At 32.6% G+C, this 15,006-nt stretch overlaps 1 protein-coding gene across 2 annotated transcripts in view; it reads right to left on the reverse strand.

Annotated features, from left to right (window-relative positions):
* NELL2 (neural EGFL like 2) overlaps positions 1-15,006 on the reverse strand; it is a gene marked incomplete at its 5' end in the record, with an annotated part of 362,215 nt that overhangs the window by 232,807 nt on the left and 114,402 nt on the right. For both annotated transcript variants that reach the window (XM_081311609.1, XM_081311610.1), the window contains 6 exons: positions 8,403-8,505; positions 10,049-10,177; positions 11,048-11,130; positions 11,306-11,378; positions 13,951-14,047; positions 14,136-14,309. In XM_081311609.1, coding sequence (XP_081167735.1) covers positions 8,403-8,505; positions 10,049-10,177; positions 11,048-11,130; positions 11,306-11,378; positions 13,951-14,047; positions 14,136-14,309 — 659 coding nt within the window. The remainder of the gene's footprint in view (positions 1-8,402; positions 8,506-10,048; positions 10,178-11,047; positions 11,131-11,305; positions 11,379-13,950; positions 14,048-14,135; positions 14,310-15,006) is intronic.

Here is a 15,006-nt window from a genome sequence, read left to right on the forward strand (position 1 = left end):
ATCAACATATATTTTACGTATATATTATTAATAAAGGTGAAAATTCAAGAAAGGCATGATATCATTTACAACATGTAAAAACCCTGCACAGTTATAGGAGAGAGGATGCAATAAAATTCCTCAGGAAAGATTCACAAGGACTAGAAGTTTGAGGGAGGGAGAATAAAGAAGACTTTTCCATCTTGTTTACACCTGTTTGCATGGTTTGTAAAATTTATTATGTGCAAGGATTCTTTTTACTTAAAATGGTGAAAATACTATAGCAATATTAGTAAGAAAGAACAATAGAGTTAAACAGCTTCTACTATTCAGATCTGACATAAAAAACACGGCAGCTAAGTCACTGTGACATTATTATCACCCTGTGATTCTGCACTAACTTTTCCTGGCATCCCAGCTCTGCTTTAAACTTACTAATTAACATGAGATTTATATTTTTCTAAAGATCATTAAAATGCATCATGTGGTGTTTCATAGTAATTGATCTGAAGATTATATTGCTCATTATAATTATTCTTGTTTATTAACATATTGCCAGTTCAGTATTTTTCCACTGATCTGGCATTTGTCAGTTTGTATAATATATACAAGGTAGCAGTGTGCCAAATGCTTTTTTGAAGAGTTTATGAAAAAAATATAAGCACAAAATTAATGAGAGTATTTGGAAAACCACAGGATTATCTTGATGAAATCTCTCTTTCATAAAACTTAGCTAATTGTTTTTAGTAAAGTACTCCCTATCATAGATTCATTATCTTAACAAAGTAATACACAAATGAATCGGCTCACTTTTTTCACACATACCTATAGAATTAGAAAAATGTCCTAATCCTATGATTAATTACATACTTTTTAAATACTAAATTATTCTGCTTTTAGTGAGACAAAACTGAATTCAGACAACACTATACACATAGTTACCATGTGTATAGTGGTACACTATACACTATAGTGAACTGAACCTTTCAGTTCACTCAATTGTTTCTATATATATATATATATATATATATATATATATATATATATATATTTGTTTCTTAACATAATATTCTTTAATAACAACAGGCTTTCAAGAAATATTCTAAAAATGCTGCCTCTAGTATGTTAGAAAATCACACCTTCTTTTTTTATTCCTATTTCTACCTTTTTCATTATTGTGTAATTCCCCTCTCACAGTATTGGCATTCTGGTCGAATGGTCCTTTGTGTCTTTACAATGCCAATAGTTTGTAATTATATTTATGCATGAGAACCTCAACCCATCATGGATACTTCCTATGTTTCCAGCATTACTTCGGAGACAGCTGTTTATTGGTTACTTTGCTCCAAAATAATTTCCTTTTTTAATATAACCTAAATAAATTATATAAATTATATTTCCCCCTTTTTTAAGAATAAAGAGATTCTTGGTGAATTAATACCATTGATTTTTGTTCAAAAATCATGAATACATGTTCAAAAGCCTCCAAATCAGTTTTATAAGGTTATAATGCCCTTGTTAAGTATTCACAAATACTTGAAAGACAGTATTTTAATAACCCCCAGATTACTATTCATTTTATATGACAGAAGCATTTATATAAATATACAAATAAAAGAATTAAACCTCCCAAACTATAATCTCGCTTCAAAAGCAAGAAAATTTCTCTTTGCAAAAGTAAATTCATTTATTTTCTGTTATTGAAAACAATTTCTATAAATATAGCCATGGGCTACATATATTTAGGTCAATGATGGACCAGATATACAATGGTAATCCTTGAGATTATAATGGAGCTGAAAAGTTTCCATTACCTAGTGACATTAAAATTATGATAATGTAATAATGTAATGTGGTGATACTGATGTAAGCAAACGTACAGTGTTGCCCATGGAACAAAACTGCAATACATATAATCATGTACAAGTGCCTAATACTTGATAATGACTATGTTACTGGTTTGTGTATTCACTGTACTATGCTTTTATTACCATTTTAGAGTGTACTCCATATATATATATATATATATATATATATATATATATATGAAAAAGGTTTTCTATAGAACAGTAATGTTGTATTATATCAGCAGCAGCCTCATACATCTGATGGCTATCCCATCTCTTGACTGCATGATTTTATCATATACTTGATTGAATCTTGCATTGCTGTGTTCATTTTGGCTGTAGAATAGGCTATAACATATTTATATGCTACATGGCCTACACGTGAAGTAGTCTACACCATCTAGGTTTGTGTAAGTACACACTCTGACATTCACACAACAACAAAAGCACCACATGATGCATTCCTCAGAACATGTCCCAGTCATTTAGTGATACATGGCTGTACATGAAAAGGTGTTCATCTTAATTGGTCATTGTGGAAATACAAATTTAAAATAAATGTAATATCATGTACCAACATCATCATTTATCAGAAAGGCTAAAATGAAAAATGTCAAGTGTGAGTGAGTATGTGGAACAACTTGGAATATTCATATGTTGTTGGTGACTGTTTGGCAATATGGTTTTGCCACAGAGTAAAACAACTTTAACCTATAACCTAACAATTCCAATGTTAGGTATATACTCATTAGAATTACATGTATATATTAGACCAAAAACCATATAAAAAGATGTTTCTAGAAATACTATTCATATGGTCAAAATCTAGAAACCACCTAATTGTCCTTTAACAAGAGACTGAAATGTGTAAACTTAACCCAAATAATATATATACATATACAGTAAAAAATATTAATTATCTGCATCAATGACCAAAATAGTGTAATAGGTAGAGATGATCTGCATCTATAAATATGAATGAATTTCAAAAACATGATTCTGCGTGAAAGAAACCACACAGAAAATAGAACAAAAATTAGTTCTAAATGTTAATCTTTATCTAGATATACCTACATATAAAAGATTTTGGGAAAGATAAAGGTTTGGGGAATGTAGTACCATATATCAGAACACAATTTGAGAGGAAAAAAAATCCTCACATTATGTACTGTTTGAGCCTAGTAAAGTCACTTTACCTGGCTTCACTAATCTTTTGTAAAATAGAAATAATGAAATCTTACCTTCCCAAAAGCAAAAGGCTCTTTCAAACATATCTGAAATACCTTGAGGTCCTAGGTAGCTTTAAGATGTATGATCCAATGAAACCATTTCACTACTTTGCATTTTTAAACAATAATATATGAATTATTCTTTTAATATAAATAATTATAGCTAACATTGTTTTAATCACTTTAACCTCACACAAACTCTAAGAGACTATGAGAGGTTAAGTTATTTGATCAAAATGCACAGCAAATAAGCTGAAAAGCCAGAATTCAAACTCAGAATATTGGACTTGTAAACCACAGACATTACTACTCAATATGCAAACACATTATAGTAAGTCTATTTTATCTAAACCAAGATGACTCTTTAATTAAAACAAGCTGCTGTCTAATCAGCACAAAACATATTAAGATATAGTATATATTATGTATTGAAACTCTAATTTTGTTCAATCAAAAGAAAAATAATTTTAATTTATTCATATAAATCAAGCCTCTGAGGAAACACCATGTACTACTGCTACTAAGCAAGCACCAACAAGTTTTCATGATCACATTCATATTTTCATACTTCATATTTCTCAAGTAACAAAAGGGGAAATTTGCCTTCTTATTATTTTTAAACACAGTCTCTTCAGTAAAAGACATTCTAGCATCAATCAGAATTATTTCAGATACTCTATTTTCATGAACATCCTTTTCTGTGAAGCAGAGTTCCATGTAAAAGCCTGAATCAACAATCCACTGGAAGAAAATAAATGAAAGCACTAATACTTTATGTTTTCCAATTTCTGTGACTTTTAGTAACTTTCTATGTCCTAGAACTTAGTCAATTATTTCTGACATTCTTTGTTTTTTTAAACTGAGTCAAATTTTACATGTTATAATGATCTTGACCTCCTTCTAGTTCAGAGTTAATGTCACCCAAAATATTGATTCATTATATTTTCTAGGGCTATCTTGAATTTGTGTTACTGAATCTCATTATTTACTAGTTAAAAGCCTGAGACTAAGACAAAGGATAGGAAGATGGTAGCTGAAAGGGGAGAAGATAAATGATAAAGGATAACTCTGTTTACTTCATAATTCTGCCTTGCCTCAACTAGAACTCAAGAACACCTGAAGTGAGCTTAGCTTCCAAATGATATAAGTGAATCACTTGGATTAATTTTAATGGATAAATTTAAAAATGGAAGCAGACTGACAAAGCATGGCACTGTCTGGTGGAATTTCTCTGGGACCACTAACTGTGTATTCTGGACAAGTCATGAAATATTCTTGTTAGGAAGGTGGAAGCAACATTCTTTGGTGCTCATTTGAGTTGTACAAATCAAAAGAGGGACAAGGAATGTGCCTTCTAACCTGGAAAAAGTGATAATGACTTCATTATATTTGTAGTTTACCATTACCTTAATGGTTTGGCATTTGCATTCTTGACTTTGAATGTTAACCTATTTAACTCCATAGCAATAGCTCAATGGTAGAGCCAGGAAAAGTTAAGCAATTCCTCCCACAATTTTCCTCATGTATATTCAAATAAAGAAAAGCTTGCTTCTCCCTCTTCATTCTAGAACAATCACTTTATTGCTATTCATCACTGTTTATATTCAGATAAAGGAATGGAGCTAAGTTACTGAGAGGGAAAAAAATGGGGGCTACCAAACAGGACTGCTTAGAATAGTGCAAACAACTCTGATGAAACAAGCCTGAAAGCATTAATTGAAGAACACCAAATAGTGACTGGCAATTACATGGTTTTATTCATTTCAATATTGGCAAAGTAACTTTGAGCAGTTAGGTTATGTGTTTTATCTTCCGAGAGCTTTGAAAACAATAAATGATTTATCTTCTTAAACAAATTTCACTGAAGAATATAGTTTATTGATTTTTATGTCACTTAAAAGGCAATTGGAATGGGAGAAAATCTTTACCACATGCACCTCAGGTAAAGCATTAATCTCCACGATATATAAATAACTCAAAAAAACCCTAAAACCAAAAAACAAATAACCAAATCAATAAATGTTCTGAGGTACTGAACAGACACTTCACAAAAAAAGAAATATAGGGCTGGGGATGTGGCTCAAGCAGTAGCGCGCTCGCCTGTCATGCGTGCGGCCCGGGTTCGATCCTCAGCACCACATACAAACAAAGATGTTGTGTCCGCCAAAAACTAAAAAATAAATATTAAAAAAAAGAAGAAATATAATCAATCAACAAATATATGAAAAAATGTTCAACATCTCTAGAAATGAGAGAAATGCAAATCAAAATTATTCTAAGATTTCATCTTACATCTTATTATATTCTTCATAATTGCCAGTCAGAATGGCAATTATCAAGAATATAAGCAAGAATAAATGTTGACAAAGATGTGGGGACATTGCTGGTGGGAATGCAAACTGGTACAACCACTATGGAAAGGAGTATGGAGATTCCTCAGAAAACTTTGAATGGAACCACCATTTGACCTATCGATCCTACTCCTCGGTTTATACCTAAAGGACTTAAAATGTTTATAGCAGCTTAACTCATAAAAGCTAAACTATGGAACCAACCTAACTGTCCTTCAATAGATAAATGGATAAATACAATGTGGTATACATACACAATATTACTCAGCCTTAAAGAAGAATGAAATTATGGCATTTGCTGGTAAATGGATGGAGCTGGAAAATATAATGCTAAGTGAAATAAGCCAATCCCAAGAACCAAAGAATGAATATTTTCTCTAATATGCAGATGCTAATTCATAACAAGGAGGGATGGGTTGTGGTAGTGAAGAACAGAGGTACTTTGGATTAGGCAGAGGGAGTGAAGGGAGGGGAGGTAATATAGGGGGAAGAAGGATAGTAGAATGAATCGAACATTATTATACTTTGGGCATATATCATTTATAACCAGAAAAATGAGAAGTTATATCCATTTATGTATGATGTGTCAAAGTGCATTCTACTATCATGTATAACTGATTATAACAAATTTTTTAAAAGGCAATTGATCAAAAAAGTCTCAAAGATAGGGTAAGTACAGAGGTCTAAAAAGAGAGCTTTTGTGTTTAAAAGAGTAAGCACCTTGGAAATTAATGTATACTCCAATAAAATTAAGTTCTCATAAGTTATAAAGTACTACTACTATTAACATTAACATAGGAAAATGAGACTTTCTCCTCATGTTACAGAAAAGATAACACATACATGCATACATAAAAAATTACTGATATGTGTAACTACTTTGTTTTTCCTACTGTAAGAATATGTATAGAAATCTGCACTTTCTAAAAAAGTCAGTGACAGTTGTTAAGTATCTGTCTTATGTGAAACTTTTCAGAAGCACATTTTCTAAAATATTCTTAGTGACTTGTTTTAAAATTGTACCTCCTTCCTAAATAATCTCTAACTATATCCATATGAACTAAACACTTATTTCCTTTAGAGGAGGAAAAAGATCTATGCCTGTTTATGGCTTTGTCTTGCTATCTCTAGCAAAATGCTGAATTCATTAAAATTAGAAGTACAAATCATTTAAATAACAAACAAACATAGTCATAAGCCCTCTATATCCCATGGTATTTATCTGACATATCATCAGATATTACCAGAAAGACAAAGTCACATCATCCTTGTGACTTTTCACCCACATAAAATGAGTCAACTTAATTGATTTGGCTTTTTCCCCCCAAGAATGCTGTGGTCTGTGCACTGATTAATTTCAGATTTCGATATTTTAGATATGAGGAAAATAGTCAATTCTCCATCAATACCAAAGTCTGCCAGAAACATTATGTATTAATGAATCTCACAATATTTTACCATTTCATTGTGCTTGCATGTTTGCTGGGAAGATTTCAAGAATTAATATGATTTAATAGGCAGCTTACTCTTGGTTATAGAGACAAATGGTAGAATCAAAACTCAAAGTCACCATTTCTGACTAATGCATCCATCACAATGGCCCATTATTTTAATCAGCCTATATCCAATAAAATTGACATCACTTAATGCAAATCTGTCATGTTCACTGGTAATAACATAGAATTATGGGAGGAAAGGATGAAAGTTGAATAGAAAGTATGATTCCAGCTATTGTTGTATTATAATTAGGAAGATCTATATTTAATCTGCTTTCTTCATAGCTCCAAATACCTACTAAGAAAATCATAGAACATCACCATAGCTTCTAGTTATTAAGAGATGTCCAAGGAAAACTCACATTAATTCTCACTAAGGAAATTAGCTAATGACATGTGTTAAAACAATTAATTATATTCAATCCTTCATAGGTTCTCCAAATTTACTTGACTAGGTTCCTACACTTTCATGAAATAGACTGGCTTTAATGTAAAGCCTAATAAAATTAAAAATAAATGAGCTCCTGAGGGAATGAAATCAATGAACTACAAAGCAACTTCCTGATTTTTCTCTGATAATGTCAATCTTAACAACAGCAGTACAGGCTCACTGTGTAGGCAAGAGCAATGTATGACAAAGGAGTAAGGTGCACATAAAACCACCTTAAAAGCCACTGGTAATTCCCTCTCCCTCTTCGTCCACCACATTTCTCTTTTTGCCCCCTTCCTTCCCTTCCTCCCTCTATCTTGAATGCATACATTTGAATACACTTGAACTTACACAGCTTTATATACTCTGCAAACTTTATAATAACTCAGTGTTAGTATGTTTCTCCTTTCCAAAAAAGTATTAAAATAAGAACTCCTTTTAAAAAGGATTAAGGAGAAGGTATTTAAATTATAAGCAACATAGATGAACTGATTTCTTTTAATAATGAATGATCTAGCACCCATTTGAGGATAGCTACAGGAGCCAGCTCATACAATATGAGCTAAAAGGTAGAAAAGCTTCCTTAGTGTGTGAGACATTTTTTTCTGAATTGAGGTCATGCCCATCACCACTGGAAGATTCTAAAATAATGTGGACTTCTGTTATTTAGGCTAATGCAGCAGCATATCCATCTGCTGTTGAAGGTCACTTGTATCATGAATTTCCTTTGTTATTGCAGCCAAGTGTGGACTATCCTTGATCTACTTTGGAGGTACTTATATTAAGCAATGCAATAGGTGAAATGCCTTCCAGTAATATTCTTACACATCTTTCCTACCACCATCACTATACAGAATAGATTGTTCCAAGAAAGACTTTATCCTACTAAAAAAGAACAACAACATTTCAAAATGGAAAAGCACAAATCAAGCAAAACAGAGAAATTCTAACTATTCCATTATTTCAAAAAGCTACTTAGCTTGCCCATATTAAATCAGTGGGTTAAACATTTATTAATATAAAGTTTTATTTTTTCCAAAGAAAGTATTCATCATAAAATTTATGCTCACATTTGCATTCCTTACAGCATTTGCCATCCACATATGCAGGAGCTGATTTAAGTGGGCAGTCAGGAACTGGACAGATCAAAGTTTCACACTGGATGGTTCCATTCTGAAAAGCAAACAATATTTAAAGAACTTCTAAGTAGGAATTAAATAGTCTCCAAGGCTTTTTTGGTCCATTTTTAAAATGTCAAACTCTTCATATAAATACCCTATTTCCTTTATCTTCTTAAACAAATTTAAACATCCAAACACAGTGACCCACAGCAATAAAAGTTGAGTCATAACATATTTGGTGACTGATCCCAATCTTTTGTCAAGCATCTGATCCTAAATGAACTAGAGTCCTAATCTTCTGTAGAGAATTGGATATGGACACAGGTGATGGGAAGGGCACCACACAACAAGGGGAATAGCAGGCTCAGAGTAGGCTTGGAACACCCAATTATCCCCAGATTACTTACAAAATGAACATCAACAAACCAGGAAATTTCTTGACTAGCTGCTACCATCATGGAAGTCCCAGTCTCAAGAATATTTAATGAATATGTAAGACTGGACAGGCTACCCCTACAAAGAAAGCTAGTATTGACGATTACCAGAAGGATGCCCCAAACTGCAGACAGGCCCACAAGGAATTTGATTCCTTAAGGTCATCTGAAGATCTCAAGTGGTTGTCTACTTAGGCTTTCATACTCATTTTATTGACTTCGCTATAACATACCTTGGATTTTACTCAATTAGATTTTTTTGGTGACCATTTAACAAGACTGGGAAGACTTTACTGGATTTGTAAAGTGTTATAATTTTGGCAGAAATATGCTATTTTACTGAATAAAAATCCATTCTTTCTCTCTTCATCTCTTACACACACTCAGTTATTTCTGAACTACTTTCTTATTTACATGACATTCTACTTTTGAAAAAATGAGATGAACATGGAAAAATTGTTTTAAAGGTTAATTCACATAGATCTTTGATTTCTCTCTAGAAAGACTACTTTTTATCAGATGAGTTCAATGTGAAATTTAAAAGTTCAAAACCAAACTCATTTTGAACTTTTGAATATACTGTTATAAAATATAAATATGCTGTTATAAAATACAATAATAATGCATTAAAATAGTCTACCTTATTTGTGAGCAATTATACCAAAATCATGTTCATTTAAACTCTATGGTTTGTATTCCACTGTATTAGTAAACTATTAGAGATAATCTTATTTTTTAAACTCCATTATTTGTTTACATTGCTCAATTTGAACATGATATTTAATGCCATTTACAATTTACTTTCACTAAAATGTATTAATAAAACGAAGAGGGTCAAAATCCATGGAAATGCTAATGAGGACTATAAGAGAATCCTTTGAGAATCACCTTAATATGCTAATTTAAATTGCTCTCTTCATGTGTGTATCAATAAACATAAACTTTATAGCATTCCTAAACCATAATCATCTTTACAGACTAGAAAGTGTTTTTAATAATGCAACACAGGGTTTCTTAGATGTGACCAGGTTTTCTGGCACTTTAATGTTGTGTCTTGAGGAAATGGGTCTTGAAATTTTCATGATTACATTGTTTTAATAAATTTTTAAAGAAGTGCGAACATATGAGTTCCCTTCCTCTGAACACAAATGGAAGCCATACCAGGCATGTGCAGTTTTTACAGCCATCTGTCCAGGACTCGAATTCTCGGTAGGTGGTTCCCTTCATGGTGCAAGTCCTCTCACAATAGCACTGATCCAGTCTATTCATTCGCTGTTCAGCTCGAGACAGCTGTGGCACAAAAGAAGGGTTCACATTGTTCACCATCCCAGCAACACAGAAATGCAAAACATTCTGGCAGCCATCTAAGTTTTTTAAGGATCTAGCAATAATGATATCTGTACCCATCATCCACCTAATTATTAACATACTTAAACCTTTAATTTAAAAGAAAGAGATTTTCCTTCTTTACTTTTTGTGAAAAAATTTTGCCTTTAAAACAAAAAGAACAATTTATAAAACACAAATCAATGTCTAATTCAAAATCATATCACTCAATGCAGAAAAGCATTTTCTATGTTTTTTAAAAAAATGTTGCCTCATTAATATGTTCACTCAAGTGAAAAAGTAAATGTAGGAGTTATATAAATAACAAGTCATACACTATACAACACAACCTTCAGGTAATTTATAACTATTGTGCAAAATAAAAAATCCAGTGAAATTGTCAGAAAACCTGATATATGCTTAAGACATTAGTGAATCAACCTATAATTGTAATATAGTGATAGAAAGCATTTGTGAAACCATTTCCTTGACTAAATTATAGTATCCATATTCTTTACACAGTCTTGCTGCCTCTGGCTTATAACAAAAAGCTAAGTAGGAATAACTAATAATAAAAACTTAAACTAAAAATAAATCTTGCTGTGTGATAAGCAAGGGATAAAAGGTAATCTGCTTTATTCCTGATTTACTGAATCATTTGGTATACAGATGGCTGGGGTCTGAATATTTATAAGCCTTCTCCTTGAGCAAGGATTTAGATTCACTCCTACCAATAGTATGGTATAAGGAATGTTTCAAAAGAGAAAATCAATGGTTATAAAAAGAACTGTTTGAAACCTCAAGGATTTCACTATACTTGTGAGTAGCTTTTACCTTGGCGGATGTTTTGGCTAAAATATCCTGCAGCTCCATGATTTTCTGCACAAGTCCATGGAAGTCATTGCAAGTTGGACAGGCTGGAAATACAAACACAACATTGGTTAAGTTGTATTTATAAGGGGCTCAATCTGATTAAGCCTATGCTGGCATCCATTAGATGTGAACTCCAATTTCAAACTGACATTCTGGACAAAATTAAGCAAGAAGCACACTTTTCATCACATAACACAGTGGAAGGACAAATAGACTTACTGCGATTAAGATCTGGGCACTGAGCAATAAATCCTTGGGGCATGACTAGTAATTGCACATCTTGCATTATACCCTGTGTGTGAAAAACAAAGAAAAAGAAATATTGTTTTCATTTACCAAAATTATGTTCCATAGTCAAGTTCATGAAGAAAACATTAAAGAACGGATTCACCAAAATCCCTGAGTAAAGAGTCTTTTTAAATATATTCCTTCTACTTCATACCAAGGGAAAGAAATTCATCAGGCAAAACAGATTATTATCCATGTAGTCTCTTATTGATAATATTTTTAAAGCCTTAAGATTAAATGTCAAGATATAATTAAGTGGTGATAGGTTGTTTGGAGAAGTTATTTTTAGTTAGCCACAGAAGTAGGGCTTGAAAATGACCTTTAAAAATTAACCTAAAATTCACTTCTGGCTTCAGAAACACTGATATTATTAGAAATTTTGAATTAAGTTTAATCATCAAAAAGAACAGAATAGAAAAAGTAAGTCTTTAAGGCAATGCGCATTTGAGCATTTCTCATTTTTCAGTGGGATATTTTAAAACTAATTTCTCAACTCAAAAAGAACAATAGATTTATTAAACAGCTGCAGCAAGATTCAGTGATGAGTCTTTAAGAGTACAGAAAGTTTAACATAAAATGCCAGCTGGAAATGACCCGTTTTACACTGAAGGCTTCATCCCATGTTTATAGGCAAAATTTACATTCATCCTTAGTCATTAAGGTATAATTAGCTTCCAGCTTGCTGAGCTCTTAAAGCAAAGGCCAATGCTACCTCAGAAATTATCTCATCAGACACAATCCAGCTGTCTCTTTCATTCATCACCTCTCTCTTCCTTCATCAACTTTTTTTTTCCTTTAACTGATATTTCCTTTATTCCTTTGAAAAGTGAATAAAAAAATAAATGAAAAATTTCCTTTATTCCTAAACAAAATGTCTAATAGCATGGGTAAAAGTTCCAACATGTTATGAAGGCAATTCTGAATGTACCCATAGAGATTTACTAGTTAAATACTTGTCTGTTTATCTTTCACATGTGTACTCTGATTAATAGCAGGTATCACTATGAATGATAAACATTTTGGTATACTGTGTGGCAATTACTGGATTTGTTATTCGCTTGAGTTTTGGACAGAGAAGATAACTCCTGCACAAACTCCTCTATCACTTAAAAGCAGCAATGTTAAAAAAGGCTTTACATATATTTATACAGTTTATGTACTGCACAAATTCTAATGGAGACTATTCACTGGCTATAATACAGATGATTATCCACAGAGTTGAACACATAATTGATGTGTGAGGACTGTGAAGTCACATCTGGGCTCCCTGGGAAATACTTTCATAATTCAGTTGAGGAGAAATTTGGATCTCACATCATGCATCTTCCATACCTTACATGGGACAAGAACATTGATTTTTAGAAATTGTACGCATGGAATCAATTTTCCACGTGTCACTTATTAGTTGCCTGGGTTTGGGCAACTCACTTAACCTCTCTGAATAGGTTCATGCAGATGTGTATGAGGAAGAAAGGACAATGTATTAACACTAGCAAGGGTAGGGATAAGTAGGAATAGTATGTCCAAAGCACCAGGCAAAAATGTTTAAATAAGTTTTACAACAAATTACCTTTCTAAAAATTATATGCTTTGCTTAGACACAATTTTAAATTTATTTGTACCTCTATCATAAAATCCAAAAGTTATACATATCACCTGTCATTCTTTAACAACCATTCATGAAGCCATTTCTGCGTGGCAGGCACTGTTATAGTCACTGGGAGAAAATGGTTGCACTATGCGCTTGTAGCCAAGCAACTCTCTGGACTTTATTTCTTCATCCTTAAAACACTGAAATTAAATCTTTCTTTTTTTGGCAGGGGGACCAGGAATTGAACTCAGGGGCACTTGACCACTTGATCTACATCCCCAGCCATATTTTGTATTTTATTTAGAGATAGTGTCTCACTGAGTTGCTTAATGCCTCACTTTTGCTGAGGTTAGCTTTGAAACTCTCAATCCTGATCCTTTTGCCTCAGCCTCCCAAGCCACTGGGATTATAGGCATCTGATACAGCACCTGGCTGAAATTAAATCTTTTGATCCTCTCCAATTATGTATTTCTGTGAAGTGGTTCTAAGTACACACTAAAAAAAGATATAAATTATGACTGCTCTCTTTTTGGACAGATTTGTGGACATAATGTATTCTTTTCTTATTTTCTGGAGTATGAGGAGACCATGAATAATGAATGTTAAAAAGCTTCAAATTTTCTAGTTAACATCCTTTAAAAGTATCACCAAAGGTTATATTTCACTCATAGAGTATTTATCTGTATGTTAACATTTTAGATTTTTATTGCTTTGAATGCTTAATTTTAAGAATGACATGTTAACTGTCCCAACTGCAGCCTGTGACCATCTCTATAATGTTTAAGGATCAAACTTTCTGAGAAGTCATTGTGCCAGTTAAATAAAAGACCAGTGTAAAAGGGGAAAAAAGGAAAATAGAAATAGATACAAATTTTAAAAGTGCACCTATCTTATTTTTGATCCACACCATAAAAAGTGAAACAAGCTTATCCAAACTCATTAGAAAACATTTACAGTTTATGCTCAGACTCTAACCAAAAGATACCTTGAAGTATCCATGTGCATTATTTCTCTGTCCCAACCAAAATGTTGTGCCCAGAGGCAAGTCTGTAGAGGGCTTTTCCACCACTCTTTCATAAATTCTGTAAAAAGAAAAATCAGAGAAGGAACATGAACAGAGAGTCATTTCTTAGAATCTTCGATTTCCTGAAGTGAGAACATTTCACTTACTTATTGCAGTCAATGTGTAAAATCAAATGGGAGGCACTGATGGCTAAAGAGAGCTTGTGCCACTTGTCATCAGCCAAAATATAAGGAAACACTTCTGTGTGAGGACGGTGACTGCCTGAGTGGTAATGCAGTCTGACTTCATTCCGATGGCCACTGCTTTCTAGTTCCAGATACCTACAGAGAGAAGAGCCAAAAGGGACACATTAAAAATTAAGTTCAGAAATTATTGAGGTAACATCTATCCAGAATAGATAGATATTCCCATTCCTCCCATTAAGCACAATTAGATACTATATATAAAACAAATATAAGAGTTTAAAGCATTATGCAATGTACATATGTATTGAAACATCATATGATACCATATATATATATATATATATATATATATATAATTGTTATGGTTTTATATATCAGTTAAAATATAAGTTTAAATTTGTTACAGAGTGGGGGAAAAAAGAATAGACTAAAAGAGAAAAGAGAGAAAACCAGTTAGGGACTTCAGGACCCAAAATCAATATTGCAGTGAGTTCCCTTGGCGGTTTTTTTTTTTTTCCCTACTATATATCAGACTTGGAGCTAAAGAAGCCCACATTTTGGAAATACCAAAGAATGCAGACCAAAATAATCCCCATCAAAATCTTCTCTCTCTATCCAAAGGATAAAAAATTGTTTATATTAAGGTTAGATACTTAAACAATCCAGAAGTTCTTCTGTGGGTGACTGGCTAAACAAATTGTTATATAATAGTACAAGGAATATTGTTCAGCAATAAGAAAGAATGGTTAAATAAGGGTTGGGAGGGGACCAAAGCAGGAAAGTTAGTTTCGTGCTATTGCAATAATCCACTGGAGTGGTGTCTTAGATCAGG

The sequence above is a fragment of the Spermophilus citellus genome (genome assembly GCF_964194105.1).
Source record: "Spermophilus citellus genome assembly, chromosome: 10".
NCBI classification, from domain to species: Eukaryota; Metazoa; Chordata; class Mammalia; order Rodentia; family Sciuridae; genus Spermophilus; species Spermophilus citellus.